The sequence below is a fragment of the Mixophyes fleayi genome, chromosome 8 (genome assembly GCF_038048845.1).
Source record: "Mixophyes fleayi isolate aMixFle1 chromosome 8, aMixFle1.hap1, whole genome shotgun sequence".
Lineage (NCBI taxonomy): Eukaryota > Metazoa > Chordata > Amphibia > Anura > Limnodynastidae > Mixophyes > Mixophyes fleayi.
The window spans coordinates 135,133,999-135,150,265 of NC_134409.1; the positions used below are offsets into that span (position 1 = coordinate 135,133,999).

A 16,267-nucleotide genomic window follows, 5' to 3' on the forward strand; every position below is an offset into this window, starting at 1 on the left:
AGAGTACTTGCTGAACTCATGTCTACACAATCATATAGGTACTGGAGAGAGGCATTGTTCTGTGACCATCCTCCCAAAGTCCACCCTACTACTTGTAACCAGTAATATTTATGTGCCTCATCTTCTACTCTGAGCTGAAGGTTTTTCTTCCTTTGGACAAGTTCCAGACCCTTCAGGGACTGACCAAACGGCTTCTGTCATCCCGTTCGGTTTTGCCTCGTCTTTGCTTGAAGGCGGTGTGAACTATGGCCTTATCTATGGAGGTAGTCCTTTTCTCTCCGTTCCATCTTTAGATCTTCCATAGGGATCTTCTTAAGGGTAAGTGCTTTCTTCACCTGTCTGAACCTAGAGATCTTTTCTACCAGAATGCAATCATTCCAGTGGCGATTGGCAACCCCTCACCTCTTCCAGAAAAAGCCTATGTTGGTCACTTATCGGGAAAGGATGACCAGGGCAATACAGGGATACACTCACATCTTCAGTCCAACAATATTACCACTGTAGCATACATACGCCTTCAGGAGGGCACCGAAAGGCAAATGCACTTTTGAAAAGATTGTGGGCAGAAGGGGTCAGTCAAGGTCCACTGGGGAATTCCTGATCTTCCCAGCATTAACCTCATGGGTTATATTGCAAGGTACCGCAATATGGCACCTGTTCCTGTGATCCTCGGGCTTGTCTCATTGACACCATGGTGACTCTGAGACTTCTTCTCAAGTGCTAAGTCCCTCCACAGGAAGCCAAGTGTTGATTGGTATCTCAGTTATTATGACAATAAATGGTATGGGACCACAGTACCTAAATGGGGTTTCTCTTGCAACAATTTGGATGACCATTTATTTCGGTATCACTTAGTCCATTCCTTGACTAACTCTCAAGTATAACCCCGTAGGTCTTTACATTGTGTTACTCTAACGACAAACAAAACCTAAAAGTTGTGTGACTGAATATCACGTGTCCCTCCAGAACGGCCGCACAGGAGAAGACCTTGCTGTCCGAGGACATGAGACGGGAGATGCAGAGACAACAGTGGGAGCAGGAAGAGGAAGAAGCCTTGAAGAGACCAATGGGACCCATGCATTATGAAGACATCCGGAACAATGGTATAGTGTTATTTTGCTACTTGTAAAACTGTATACTTGATAATATGATGATTTAACCAAAACCACCATTGCCCTGACCAAGATCCTTCTCTTCTAATGATTCCTTACTTCGTCATTCCACCCTTTTGAACATTTTCTATTCATAATCGACACACATGCCTTTTTTTCAAAAGGAATCATTTACACAATTATATATTTGTCTTGGAGTTAGCTGATATTTTAAGGCTAGTTTTATATTTAACAGTCATTTAGCCCTATCTAGATTTCCCTAATTATACTCTGGTTTCATCTGTTTGAGTTAGGAGGTATTCCACCAACTTCTACCGAGAGAACTCTCGAAACACAATGTTTTGGGAGTGCTTGAAATCCTGACCTGTAGACAGATCTACCTACTTAAAATGGTAAAAAAATAAGGTACCTTTATCTGCGCCCCAGCAGAGATGAGAGAGGAGACTCCTGTGACTCTCTAGGGTAGTAGTTAAACTGTATAAACTCCAATGTGCAAGGGTCAACAGATGGTATCATAATGATGTATGCAGCAGATTATGTAACATGTTTTAATATTATATTCTGTTCAATTTCACAGTGCATAATATAAGTCATGCACATATAACAATATTCTGGCCAGACAAGTTTAAGATATATAAAAAATAAAGAAGGAAAAAGTTCAGTGGTAATTATATACAGATGAATAATAAAAGCCATACATTCTTAAAGTAAAACTGCCTAACAACAAAATATTACTTCATATATAGAGAAGTAATTCTAGTCCCAAAATTATACCAGCCGGTATTGTACCCAATATAGGTATAAGGTATAAATATCCTCCTATTTTCTTAATCAATCATGATAAAAATGAATTAAAATAGAGGAGGAGAAAATAGAAGAATGAAGAATATGAAACGAGATCTACCTACTTCACTCTTCCCACAGGCTATCTGGAATTCTCTCTGTGCAGACTATTGCTCCAGATAAAGATTATATATTATTATATAGAACTTTTCTGTATTATTTGATTGCAGAGGCCAGGCAGCTGGGTGTTGGGTATTTTGCCTTCGCACGGGACGAAGAAACTCGTCGGAAGCAGATGGATACGCTGGATATGCTGCGGGATCAGGTATGGAGAGCGGAGGATTAGGAGGATAAATTGGCGTCATGCATAAGAAACGGATAAGGAAAATGTGGGATGTCCGTTGAACACAAGTTGAAAATCGTTTTGAGTGACTACATTAGCAATAAATACAAATAACATATTTAGGTATTTTGCTAAAAGAGACGTTAACATTCTGGTATTGTGTCCTTATAAATAACATTTTCTTCTAGACTGAGGACCAGCGAGTGAAGCGCGAGCGTTTAAAGGCAAAGCGCAAGACCATGCTGGATGCGCGGCTCGCCAAACTACGGCAGCGAAAATCGAAGCAGATGAATGAAGGGGGAGCAGAGCTGGAGACTGTTCAGGGTGGGTATAAACTACATTTATATCGGTGTGGATAATAAGACTAAGCCTGGCGCCTTTAAAGTAGGATCTTTTAAGACCGTATTTATACTAGAGATGCACAGAATTGGGGTATTTTACTATTATTCAAATACCACATTCAAACCCTAGTTTACATATAAAATTAAGAAGGGGGATCTTAAGTTCTAAAATCTTATTGTTATCGCTGGGACGCGATCGCTCCGCATCCTCCACACTGAAATTGCAGTTAAGTATCTGGTTGCTTAAAATCTTGGATTCGGTTAATCTCTAATGTATACACAGTCGTGTTAGATTTATTTTGTCCTCTTCCTGTACTATTTGCAAATGCGACAGAGAATCTGAAAACACATAATGAGCCGTTCTCCATAACGTCCCATCTGCGTAACGCGGGGTCCTTTTACTGTTATTTGAAACCTCTGCGTAGTGAACAGACGGGAGGATTAATGATTGTGTTTATGAGACCTTAAAGTAGAACTAAACGCTTCTTCTATAACTCCATGTAATAGACTTCTGTTTATGCTGAAACTGATACATTTATGACCGTTCAATAATCTCTGCCGTATCTGACCGGCTTTGCTGCTATATGATACTATGTTGTAAGCAAATACAGTTCACATACTTCCCAGCTAGTAGGGCAATTTATTGATCCAAGTCAGTGACTAGGAATGTTCACAGAAATGGCATTGTGTACAGAGCAACTAAATAAATGACTTTCAATAGACCATTCTCTTTTATTGAGGAGAAAATATGATCCTATATTCAAATATCATTCATTTCCTGTGGTTTAGTTCCATCTTTCACAAGAAATGATGATCGATCAGCGACTGAGTTTCTGTGTATATAATATAATGTATAATAATAATATAATACATCTGTCTATATTCACCCCGTGTAACATCTGCTGTATCTGCCACTTTAGATAAAGAAGAGGAACTGGTTCTACCGGAGCCCGTGGGGCCCATCGAGCAGGAGAAGAAGGTGGAGGTTGTTGTCCAGGAGAGGAGAGACACCAAGGCTGGAGCCCCCCATGTCAGAGAGTGGGACAGAGGCAAAGGTAGGGATCATCTCTATTAAGACAGGGATATTTCTGGGCCGAGATGCCCCTTCTGCTATAATTACAGTTTGTGACATTTTGTAGGGTCTATAAAACATAGCTGCACGTTGCCATATTTATCGACTACAAAGGAAAACGATGAAGTGAGCAGTAGATCACCTTATAAAGTTATTTCTCCGACTCCGGCAATAGATTGTATATATTTGCAGCTCTACCCTGAATTAGGCGGCTTTATCGAGGTTTTGGCATCTAGTCTTACTAGAACTCTCTTTAGATACATTTCCTGGATCTATTAAATTACAGTTCTAAACATTTGTTTCATGTGAGTGTTCATGGGACATGCATACGTTGGAGGCAGCAATGTTGTCTCTTCAACCAATATAATATCCGTAATAAATTACATGGCCATCACTGGTAAAAGGAAACTGGTTGCATTGAACTGAAAAAAGCCGAGGCAGTCACCCAGCCTTTCCCATGTACCTTCAAACCATTACCAATCTCTTACACCTCGATACGGCAGAGTACCTGGTGTTGGCTGGTAGCTCCTGACCTGTTGGTATTTTTTTTTTTTTAACCACAATGTTGATTTTATTTATTTTTTCAGTCCACGTAGTTGAGGATATCCTGGGCTTTTAAGAATAATCACAACCCAAAAAACAAAAAAGGCTACATCGGGATTCCCCAAATCCAGGGAACCCTAACAGTGCATGTTTTTCATATCTCCTTGCTAGAGCATAGGTGTAATCATTACTGACTGACACAATGTAACAGATCCACAGGTGGTAGAATTATGTCACGTGTCAACTGGAAAACCTGCACTGTTAGGGGTCCCTGAGGACTGGATATGGGAAGCCATGAGCCACGTGTTGATTGCACTCGTACTGCTTACCTGAAAGTCTTGTCTACAGCCCAGCTACTCTGCTTTTATAACACATAGCAATCTGTTATACTTGTCAATGCAAATCTACTTTACTTCTATCGATAACCAAGGAAGGACATTTCTGAAAACTAGTGCAATATAAAAAGGGTATGGTATTGCCTATAGTAACCAGATATTTGCTTTGATTTCGTAAACTGCTCTAGAAAAATAAGCTAGAATCTGGTTGCTGTGGGCAACACAACCGTTACCTCTGCACTACAAATGACCCCCAGTATCTTTTACGAGTCCTGAAATTGGCTTTGTAAGTCCGGGAGGTTAACAAGTCAAAGAGGAAGTAGGTTACGGAATTATAATGATTTCCCTGGGACTATAGCACTTGGGCAGCAGGGGAAAGTGGCTCCTCTGCATTCTCACAAAGCTCTTCCCGTTTTATCCATTAATTCCCATCTGCTCTTTCATCCCAGAATTCACGTTTGGACGTTGGTCAAAAGTCTGCGATGACCTCAGAGATGAACGGGACCCCGAGTTCGCTCCTCCGTCCTTCTACGCTTCAGAGCAAAAGAAACCCAACAGTTATCAGAAGAGAAGGTGGAACCAAGCCGGCCCCTCCGAGGAGACGACGGGCTCTGGTCCCGGACACAACCAATACACAAGGGAAGAGCCGGGGCCCAAGAGACAGGGAGACCTGGATACAAAGAGCTTGGATGAGATGTTATCGTACTACAGACAGGTGACCTGATCCTATATCACAGTGCTTTGCTGGGGGGGGGGGGGGGGGGTGACAGTGGGTGTCCACATCACCATTATACTTACTACCTGAGTACCGAAGACTGGAGAATATAATGTATTACTTGTTTAAACTGTGTTCTGATCTGTATTGCAGTTCGTGTACTATAAAAGCAACTATAAGGAAATTACATCTCCATTCTGATGCATTGTTACGTTTGTATGTTATTTGCACCAGCCCGGAGAAGCAATGGTTACTGGTAGTTGTGGGGGGTTCACGGCTATCGATCCCACTTTTTCAGACACCCTGGTTCTCCTTTTAGCTCGACCATATCACTTCCGAATAACTATGCATTGGCTTTTGTCATTGTCATCATCTGCAGTTAATACAATGAGGGAGATGTCATCTAGCGATGATCGCACTGTGATTTGTGGTGTCATTAATATTTCGGCCACCAGATGGCAGCAGCCTTTCAAAAACAGGAGCCGTAAAAATACAATTCACACCCAGAATTTCGACGCAAATTATGAACAAAGAAAGAATGAGTTCAGTGTAACTATTAAACAGGCCACGTGTCCGTTTTAATATCCGTTATAGATTATTGTAATCTGTTCAGCCCAAGTAGTTGAGGATATTTTGGACTTTTAACCTGTGCTCACAACCCAAAGAAAATCCATGTACATGCTGTTTATGGAGGGTCTGTGTCCCCCCGATTAGGTAACTGATCCATAATCCTCCCAGTATTATGTATTTTCTAACAACAATATAAAAATACACGTAATCTGTCACCGGGATCCATAGTTGGCTGTGTGTTTGCTTTTCACATAAAGCACTCAGTAGCTGGGCTCGGAAGGCGTTTAATGCTGTCTGTACCGGTACACCCACGTCTCGGCTTCCTCTAGATCTCGGGGCTCTCCAGCTGTGAGGGAATAAGGATGCCGACCCGGGAGAGTGCGCAACACAGAGAGAGAGCGCTATTAACCCACTCAGCACGGTGGCTCAGTGGTTAGCACTTCTGCCTTACAGCACTTGGGTCATGAGTTCAATTCCCGACCATCTGTGAGAAGTTTGTATGTTCTCCCCGTGTTTGCGTGGGTTTCCTCCGGGTGCTCCGGTTTCCTCCCACACTCCAAAAACATACTGGTAGGTTAATTGGCTGCTAACAAATTGACCCGTGTGTTTGTGTGTTTGTGAATTGGCTGCTAACAAATTGACCATAGTGTGTGTTAGGGAATTTAGACTGTAAGCCCCAATGGGGCAGGGACTGATGTGAGTGAGTTCTATGTACAGTGCTGTGGAATTAGTGGCGCTATATAAATAGCTGGTGATGATATTAAATGCGCTGTCCAGCGGGACACTATAATATTATAATAAAGACAATGTGTTACCAGCTGTGAAGTGATTAAAAAGGAATCCCCTTAATGATAGATCATTCATTCAAAGCTAAACCCTGGTTTATGAAGCTGATTCCCAGGACAAAAACAAGTCCGGCGTGGAAAGTAAATCCTTGGTTAGGTTAAAGGGGTCGCTCTATATTTGTTTGTGCGGCCTCTGTTCAGAGTTGAGTGCGCTTCAGTCTCCGGCCTTTTACAAAACAGGCCAAGCTCTTGCTATGAATAGATAAAAAAAAAAAAAAAAAAAAAATATTTTATTGTTAAGGGAGCTCTGAAAAGACTCAAACCGCAGTCCTAGGTTCTGGGGGAATTACATCATTGGTGATGACAGAAATTGTCTTGTGGAAATGTAAAATTTTCTATACCGAGATCAGTGGAACAATCACACGGAGTCCATCATAATTATAACCTCTAACGTCCCTGAGCCGTGCAGCACTGAAACCAATATTTTTTCATGGTGGCTGTATAGGTTATAGGGAACGTTTCTGCAACAACACTATAGGAATGGAGGCATTTTGAACATTTTTGCTGTTTGGCTGCTGTAATCCCAGTCCTGTGATTTTAATGGCTGCTCTTCTAGTAATGTCTGCTTGCTGCGGGTTACAGCCTTCTCTCGTGCACTCGTTTTCATCAATTGGCTGTTTCATTATCATTTCTCCAACTTGGGCTGATGCATTGTTTGAGCTTCTATGTTATGTCCTCTCTCTTTACCGTCTCGTCATAATCACAAAAAATATAGCAAGTGCTCCTCTGTTAGTATAGTATTATATACCTACTCTTTTACATTCAACGGGTGCCCCCTCTTAGAACACTAATGCAGGACAAAAAGCACAGGTTTCAAAGCAGAGCATGTCAGTTAAGCTGCTGATGTGCATGCAGCCACTATTCCACACAGTGTAGACCGTGCTTTAATCCACACATTGCTGATACAGTGTAAGATAAAGTAGCAACGATCTCCTAACTGCCGCAGGGCGGAGAAGGAGAACATCATAGACATACTTTATTTAGTAAAAACATTATTCAGTTATTTCAGGTACATTACTCAACGCCGTAATACTCCACTTTTGTTATATGGTATTGTTAAATCATAACGTGACATTTTCTTTAAATTATGACGCTGAACTGTTTCAGTGCTGCATTTTCAAGTCACGTACATGAACGTAGTATCGCTGAACTATAAGAAAATGCACAATACAGGTGTAAATATTTGCAGCTTTGGTGCCTACGTTAAAGTGGCACTGCCACCTAGTGGTGGACCTTGGGGACTGCTCCGTTCCTCTAACATACTGGGGGAAGGGTGTGAACAGCAGGACCAATCAGAATCCACCATCTCTTGATTGAGGCTTGTAGTAAAATATGTAAGCAAGGAGTTCGTGCAGCTTTAAGGATTACTTGGTTTATAATCCAACCTCACTTTGGTATCTTAACATTTCTAATTCCCCCAAAGATTTCTGTGAATATGCATTATAGAGCTCTCATTAGCCCAGGCTTTCCGGTGAGACCTTCTGCTGTCCTCCCCAAGGCTTCATTGCCCTTTTCACTATGTCTTATCTAACGTGTCTGGGCAGAGTAATGCCAATCCCCTGCCCGCATTTATCTCAACGTCTCTGCCTTTCTCCAAATATTTATACTACACGTTCACTTCTAGCCTCTTCATTAGAATGCTTTATTACCCTTAAGACCCTCAGCAGTAGCGCAGCGAGCTGCAAAGGCCGCCCACACGTGGGGCTAATTGGAACATCTCTCATTGTACTGACATCCTTTGTCAAAACATCGCAGGCTGGTGACCTAAGAGGCTCCATAGCGCCAGAGAAGATACGAACAAATCCCCTGCTCCACTTTCTAAAATTACCTAAAGAAATAAGAGTTCTTTCCACACTCGTGACTCCCATAAATTATATATTGTATTATTTACAGCCAGTTCCATCAGCATTAAGGTTCTTGTCACTGGAGGTGGGTGAATTGATGCGGCCGATTATAAAATTTGGGCCATTGTTTGGAGAGTCACTGTTAGCGACTTAAATCATGAATCTGTCCCAATTTTTTAATAAATTAGCAGAATCAATTATGACCACTGGAGAATCGGACCGATCACGGTGCATGGAATGTGGAGAAACTGATCTACAAATGTAACAAGTATAAGCGTCACTTATGGCCTGTAAGATTAATTCTGGTCGGATTGTACTACAGGAAAATGTCTCTGTGACTATTATCCTAAATTAATGTACGTTGGTGTCCTAACCCTTACCTGCATTTGCTCCATAGCTGTTTAAACCATACAGCAGCGTTGTCCGACTCGCTTAAGTTTTCTCTTTTGTTCCTAATGAATTTCACGCCCTGGCTGCAAAACACTAACCAACACAAAACATTTTTTCTGTACTTATTATTTCCGCCATTATCTACCTGGGCGTAGAAATACACAAGCAGTTCATTGCGATATTAACAGGTATATTTGTTAAAATGCTACAAGTGAAAAATGAGCCAATATTTTGCCACATGTGACTGGGGGTTGATGCTGGGCATTGCCAAGGAAGACGCAAACTCGTCAGTCCTCTGTACAGCAGGAAAATAAGATATGTCAAAGAAAAAAATGTGTCTGTGTGGTCACAACAACCTCGTGGCAGGATTCAGGAAATTCAGGAACCTGTCGTTCTCCCAGGAAAAGAGAAAATCTGTTCTCATTAAAGGAAAAAAAAATATAAAGATGTTATTTTTGATTGGAAAGATGCAGAAGTTTTTGGGAAAAGAGGAAGAAAAGCCCCCGAAGCGTCTTTGCCCTGATGTATGAATCACTGGAATGTTGGCAGAAGAATTATACAAATGTATCACTGAAATGCATTCCTGCCCCTGTTGTAGTTTATTGTGTGATCATGTAACAATTGTACCCAAAAAGTGCAATTAGTCCAAAAAAATAGATGGAAATAGATCAGCAATAAATAAACCTTTAATCCCCTCCCTGGATTCCCAAAGGCATTAACTGCGCTATGTAATAAGTATATGTACCAAGATAGGTGTAACATAAGATTGATTTATAATAAAGAAATAATTCAGTGACAAGTAGAAACTATATTTTATAAGACATTAAACTGAACAGTTGTCATTGTTTCATTTTCCAGCACAACCATAGTAACTTATGTTGACTTAAACACTTTTTAAATCATTTGCAACCCGCAAAACTGTCCCAGTGCAATCTGGTAATGCCTCTGGATTTGAAGACCTTTGAAAAACAGATTTTGTTTCGTAGATCGTTCACTTAATTCTGTTGTTGCATAGTTTTCCTGTCTGACCGTTTTAATAACGCCCATTTAAGTTTGTCATTAGAACACGCCAGCTGCGGTACAAAAGGTGAGAACTGCCTCATTCCTGCGCTCCTGACCTCGGTGTGAGGGAGTTCGTCTATGTCATTTATATAAATATCCCTATCTATGTACCTGGAATAACATTATATCATCCCTATGCTGTGTGATGATAATTAGAGGCTGCAGGGGACCAGAAAACAGATGGTGGCAATTTTATGTCCTTTCCTGTAATTAGAGAAGTCGGGAGCCAAATGTGGCCCCTGAGATTCTAACAACTGGATTACAGCAGCTGCTCACCGGGCTCTTACACATGATTCATAAGAAATGAGGGTCCGTTATTAACAGATAAGAGCTGACATAATGACACCTGAGGGTCCTTCCTCTAAAACATGAAACTTATTCAGCATGGGAAGGTTATGTGGACATTTTATGAGTGAATTCTGTTAAGTTTCCGCTGTCTTTACATCACAATTGTCAACAGTAAAGAAAATCAGCAACCAGATCTGACGCAAAGAAAATACGTGGCGTTGCCCAGACCAACCAATCAGAAGGGCCAAGAAAAGGGGTTTTATTCTGTTTATTATACACATTTTGTACCCTTAATGTATTTTTGTTTTATTGTTAAAGTGTAACAATAAATATTACGGTGTGACTAATAATAAAGTGTGCACAAATCCAAAATAAACCATACATACAAATGACATCAGAGTTGGGCTCTGATAATTGTTTGAACGGAATCAGGAAAAATTTTTCCTAATTGTCCGCTGAGCCAAGTTTCGCCCGCTCGGGCAAACATTTGTCAGCCGGCTCCTGGCCCACTCAAATTGGCAGGATCGCTGCTTCAGTTGTTCACTCCACCCCCCTGGATTATACAGAACATCCCACTTACCTTAGGAACCACCAAGTAATGCATCTGGCTGTATAGCTTAAAGCACTCTCATTTATATATTAATATTAAAACCCTGTTGTCCAGACTGTGCTTTAACTCACTTGGGTTCATCCTTTGTATATAAAGGACAGTTTGTTTAATTAACTTGTTGATAAGCAATGAATCTATAAGAAAGAATCTATCTGCACTTTTTATACAAGGTTCCTATAATCTCTCTAGCAGCCAGCAGGGAGAGCCAGAGACCCATCCTGCCTAGCTGACCCTCTGGTCATACATTGCATGCCCAGAAGTTTGGCAGACAGAGGGCAGTGTGCGTCATTGTGAATATAACGGTGAAACACAATTTAGTTGCTGACCCAGAAAACATTACAAGGTCTTCTGTATGTAGAATGTAAATAGGGCCCGGTTTCCTGTAGTGGACAAAAACTGTAAAACTTTATTTTAATGAATAACTACGCGTTTTACTTGCTGCTAAGTTCACTGCTTCCATTTAATTGCATCACCTAGCGGAGAATGATCTGTGTAGTAAAGTAGCTCTGCAGCTCTTGGACAATTTCTAGTTACAGTGTGTCACGCCCACGGAGCTTGCAATCAATTTTGTGGCCAGTATCCCAAAGTAGCAAAGTAACAGACTTCTCCTGCAAGCACTGCTCCCTAAACTGGACCCTAGTGTGTGAGTGTGGTAACGAATTTAGAGTGTACGCTCCACTGCCCGGAGACTGATGTGAATGGCAAATATTCTCTGTACAGTGCTGTGTAAAATGTTGGCGCTATATAAATAAAGAATATTAAAAGTATGGTGTCACGTCTCACCCGGAGTAAGTGCTTTCCACAGAGATTAGAATTTGGTTGCCTGTGTTTAATAACTTAAACTAAAATGTTTCAATTAATTTTTCACACACAAGTCTTATAAAACCTCAAACTGCAAGATGTAAACCATTCAGCGCCAATAACGGCACATACATTCCATCCTATCTCGCCGCAGTCCTCCCGCTCGGTATTTAGTCCTCTTTTATAGCTATTTATGATCTGACTCTCCACTTACGCAGAGATAAAGGAAGGAAACGTTTTGGGGTTAAACGTCCAACATCTGGGTTTGTACAAAACAGTGAACTATAGATGAGAACTGGGTAATTTTCGGTTCCCTACAAACAATGTCGGAGAACAATACATTTAGCAGAGTAAAAATAAAAAAACTTGTAAAATAACAGGATAAATTAATTAGATTATCCTTTCCCAACTTCCTGAATTTTCAAAACAACAGTCGACGTTTTGATGGGAACGTGCATCCAAATAAGTGGATCAAACGACTCGTCTGCTGGGACAGAGATTGAGCCCTGTAGAGCCAGACTGAGTACAATTCCATAACACTAACAGGACAGGAGTCATGGATAGCTCAGATTAATGCCTAGTGACCAGTGTCTGGTTATTACCAGGGTGCATGGCTTTTTGGTGGGTGAGGGCAAGATTATTTGGGTACAAAATTGTGACGGGGAGAGGTACAAACTGAAGTGCATTTTAAACGATAAGAGAATATTTGTTCTCTAAAATAAAAAGCATGAAAGAAAAATGTAGCAAGGTTTTAATCTCAACGTATTCGCCTGGTAAAGGCTGTAGACGATGAGTCACCCTTGGGCGGACACCTGAGAGATGCGCATCCGCCCGTCTCCGTCTTCACTCTGTTGCGCTCGTTCATAGCTCCTTTCCGCTAGATACTTATGATTTTAATGAAATTAAATGAGTGACAAAGATTGACGTGAGTTTTGAAAACATACAGGTTTAAAGATTGGGGGGTGGGGGGACTGTACTTTAAATTAAGGATGAGTTTGATTTTTACCTTTAGCCTGCATGATAGGCGTGAGGGCGCTATGAGCGTATCAACCTAGAGCGGCCTGAACCTTTAATCAGCCCCTTAAGACAATTTATTGTGGATGACGGACTTCTGTGTGGGACAGAATTTACATTGATTCCAGTTTTATTAAAGAGCATACAGTCACCTCACTGTCCTCCTATTGCTATCCCCATCTCAGGGTGGAAACAGCAGACTCTAGACATTAAAAATATTATTTATTTTTTTACTTATTTTTTCTTTTTCTTTTTTTTTTTACTTTGTTATATTGGTTTTGGCAAAAGTGGAACTGGCGAATGGGTGGGAGTTTTGGAAAACTTGTTGTGTTAGAGGGTAATTGTCCACATACGGAAATCCTGGAAACGGTTATCAAACTGTTTACCCGTTTGGACTGTTATTTCAATAGACTTTTATTTCACCGGGAGAAAGCGGAAGGAATGCATGAAAAAAAAAAAGCGGGAGAAGTCTGTCTTTATACAGGTGTATCCATATAACGTAATGGATCGCTCCAAAGAATTAACACCGCAGTCCACATGGAACGTGCTGTGAGCGGACTGCTCTGACTTCCATACAGGCATCGCTGTCTCCGCCGGGCATCATGGTGGCTCAGTGGTTAGCACTTCTGCCTGACAGCAGTGGGGTCATGAGTTTGATTCCTGACCATGTCCTTATCTGTGTGTGTGTGTTCTCCCCGTGTTTCCGTGGGTTTCCTCCGGGCGCTTCTGTTTCCTTCCAAATTCATAGGGGAAAAGAAGGTGCAGTATATTATCACACTGCAAGATGACGCAGGTTGACAGTTGTGCATTTTGGATGAATAGCAATTAACACATCAGCTTAGTCATATTACCTTGATTCCAATTTTGTGCATATAATCAACATCATCACCATTTATTTATATAGCGCCACTAATTCCGCAGCGCTTTACAGAGAACTCATTCACATCAGTCCCTGCCCCATTGGAGCTTACAGTCTAAATTTCCTAACACACACACACACACACAGATAGACATAGAGAGAGAGAAGTAGATATATGCACATCGCTAACACAGGACATTAAAATAAGACTGGGGGCTAGATTTACTAAACTGGGGGTTTGAAAAAGTGGAGATGTTGCCTATAGCAACCAATCAGATTCTAGTTATGTATCTAGTACAAATAAGGAGAGAAGCTCCAAACATAGTGTGATACCACATTATAAATAACACATATATTCAAGTGTGTTGTGGCCGCGTACCAAGTAGTAAAAAATTCAAGCTTATCTGTTATAATTGCAGCTCCTCTTCATTAGAGACCCGATTCACACTAGAGCTCAGAGACGAAAGGATAACATAGTGTAATATGTCCAGAATTAGTTAATTCTTAGCTGTATCTAGTACATTCTACAAAATGATAGCTAGAATCTGATTGGTTGGCTAAATCTACCCCATTGTTTTCTCTTGTGTGTTCTATATATAATTCCTGTTGTGTTTAGTATGCTTTTACATAGCCAGTCGTAGCAGTGTAGCACCTTTCTGTACAGATGGGAGGGGGTAATTTGCTCCTTTCTTGAGTCCCTCCAGAATGAAAAGGGTTAAGCTACTATCTACTCTTCTATCTGCAAGACTTGGGTAGACAGTTAATGAATATTAATTTGTGTGACATTCTCTGCAAGATCGTTAATCACCAGCATCTAATTTTCAAAGTGGATTGTGTTCAGTACGCTAATTAATATCCACTAATTATGCCGTGATGCTGTTATTTTTTAAACATTTTTAAGAGTAGAATTGATTGCAGCTGACAATGAGGGAACAGGAGCCCAACAGACCGAAAGCGGCTGAGTTGGTGCATTGATAGAGATGTCAATATGTGTGTGATCCCTTATTCTGGATCTGGATAAAGCTACAAATAGGCTATAAAATCAAAGGAGGGATTTGTGAAAGTAGTTGAGGAGTTTAGTCATTTACAATAATAGAGCTAAGTAGCACACTACCTTCTAAACCTACCTAACTACATAACCCCTGGGTATCTCAGCATGGGGGTGGAGTTGAAAATGTATCAGGGCATATTGGAACTCTAAAGTAGCACATATGGCTGAAAAACTGGTGCTAATAAGTTACCTTTCATGTGCTAGATTGTACCAGCCATAGGACAACGGGAAGGTTCAGTTCCACTGATGGTGCAATTTTTTAAGACATTGTTGTCTTCTTCCGCTTTATTGCTGCACAGTTCTTCTGTGTGACTGTTTTTTTTTTTTAGAAACGGCCCCTTCGTTTGCAGAGATTTCCCAACAGCTTGTCCCCAATCAAAATCCTGACTGTGCATTCCTAACACATCTGACAATAAAGCAGGAAGGAGCTGGGGGCCACAGGTGAAGGCCTGGAGGGCCAGCTGTTGTCCATCACTGACAGCCCATTCGGAGTTGTTATATGGAAGATCATTCTTCTATTTTAGATTTTTTTAATTTTGATTGATATTTATCATATATTTATCAGGGGTTTTTTGTTTGTTTTTTGGGGGATTTTATGTTTGTTTATTTATTTATTTTTGTTATTTTGGTTCTGGCCAGACCTTCAGGTTTTATTTGATGTTTACTATATTACTATTGTGCCTAAACAAAAAATATATTTAAATTTCATACATTATCACTCATTTTTGCGCCTGGGGAGTAGTATTTTCAATCGCAACTTACTTAGGACTTAAAGGATCTGCTGCCAACGTCTTGGTGTAGATACCACAGGACGCAATCAGAGGTCTTCACGCCTCGAGGGATCAGAGCTGTTTTGGTGGCACGAGGAAGACCTACACAATATTAGGCAGGTGGTTATAATGTTGTGGCTGATCGGTGTATTTAAGTGATGTAAATTATATGAAAACCAGATCATATGGTCTTGGAAGGGTACAATAAATTACAATCATTTGGCCCAAATATTACTATAACCGATTTATATATTTTTTTTTATTTAATTGACATAAAAGCCTTGCACTGTATCAGTCAATTAACTGAACCCGGGTTAATTCAGAGAGATCGTCAGTACTGAGTGCTAGAGCAGACAAATATTACCCGGGGAGAGTGGGTCAGGTTGACGTCTCTGCAGTGAAAGCGTTAATGCTGCAGTTCCCTTCCTAACTTCATTGTATCCAGCGAGTTTACGAATGGTGTGAATCTGCAGAATAACTTCCAATAAATTAGCAGCATCTCCTCGTGAGTCTCGCAGCCCCAGACTGCATTAAGGCTCCTGTATTCTGTCAATGTCTCCACGCACTGCTATGAATAATGTGGGCTGTAGCGACGTTTCTTAATGTTTCTAATGCTGGCGGATTACAGTGTGTTAGTAAGAGGCTGCTGACCTGGAGACGTTAGGAGACGGTAGCTGCACGCTGCATTGCTGCAGAAAAATTCAAGTTAGGGAGCAAAACAATGTGATTACCAATTAAGCTCTGCAAGCTTCCAGATAATGAATCAATTTAACAAACCAATTAATCAGTAATGTATCCGCACCCCTGAGGAGAACAATAGGAACCAGAGAGTGCTGAAGTTAATTGACTTGGAGTTAATTAATAAAGAAATTGGACTACCTGACAGCCCAATGAGTGTGAATGTTCAATAATATTAACT

At 40.8% G+C, this 16,267-nt stretch overlaps 2 protein-coding genes across 5 annotated transcripts in view; both read left to right on the forward strand.

Annotated features, from left to right (window-relative positions):
* LSM3 (LSM3 homolog, U6 small nuclear RNA and mRNA degradation associated) overlaps positions 1-16,267 on the forward strand; it is a 491,439-nt gene that overhangs the window by 336,158 nt on the left and 139,014 nt on the right. The window lies entirely within an intron of this gene.
* CCDC174 (coiled-coil domain containing 174) overlaps positions 1-16,267 on the forward strand; it is a 72,931-nt gene that overhangs the window by 7,718 nt on the left and 48,946 nt on the right. The window contains exons 7-12 of one of the 4 annotated variants that reach the window (XM_075183680.1): positions 967-1,103; positions 2,126-2,220; positions 2,427-2,562; positions 3,500-3,634; positions 4,979-5,244; positions 14,908-14,994. In XM_075183680.1, coding sequence (XP_075039781.1) covers positions 967-1,103; positions 2,126-2,220; positions 2,427-2,562; positions 3,500-3,634; positions 4,979-5,244; positions 14,908-14,979 — 841 coding nt within the window. In that variant the 3' untranslated portion in view covers positions 14,980-14,994. Of the gene's footprint in view, positions 1-966; positions 1,104-2,125; positions 2,221-2,426; positions 2,563-3,499; positions 3,635-4,978; positions 5,432-10,415; positions 11,552-14,907; positions 14,995-16,267 lie in introns of those variants that run through there. The other 3 variants (XM_075183682.1, XM_075183679.1, XM_075183681.1) reach the window with 3 other exon arrangements.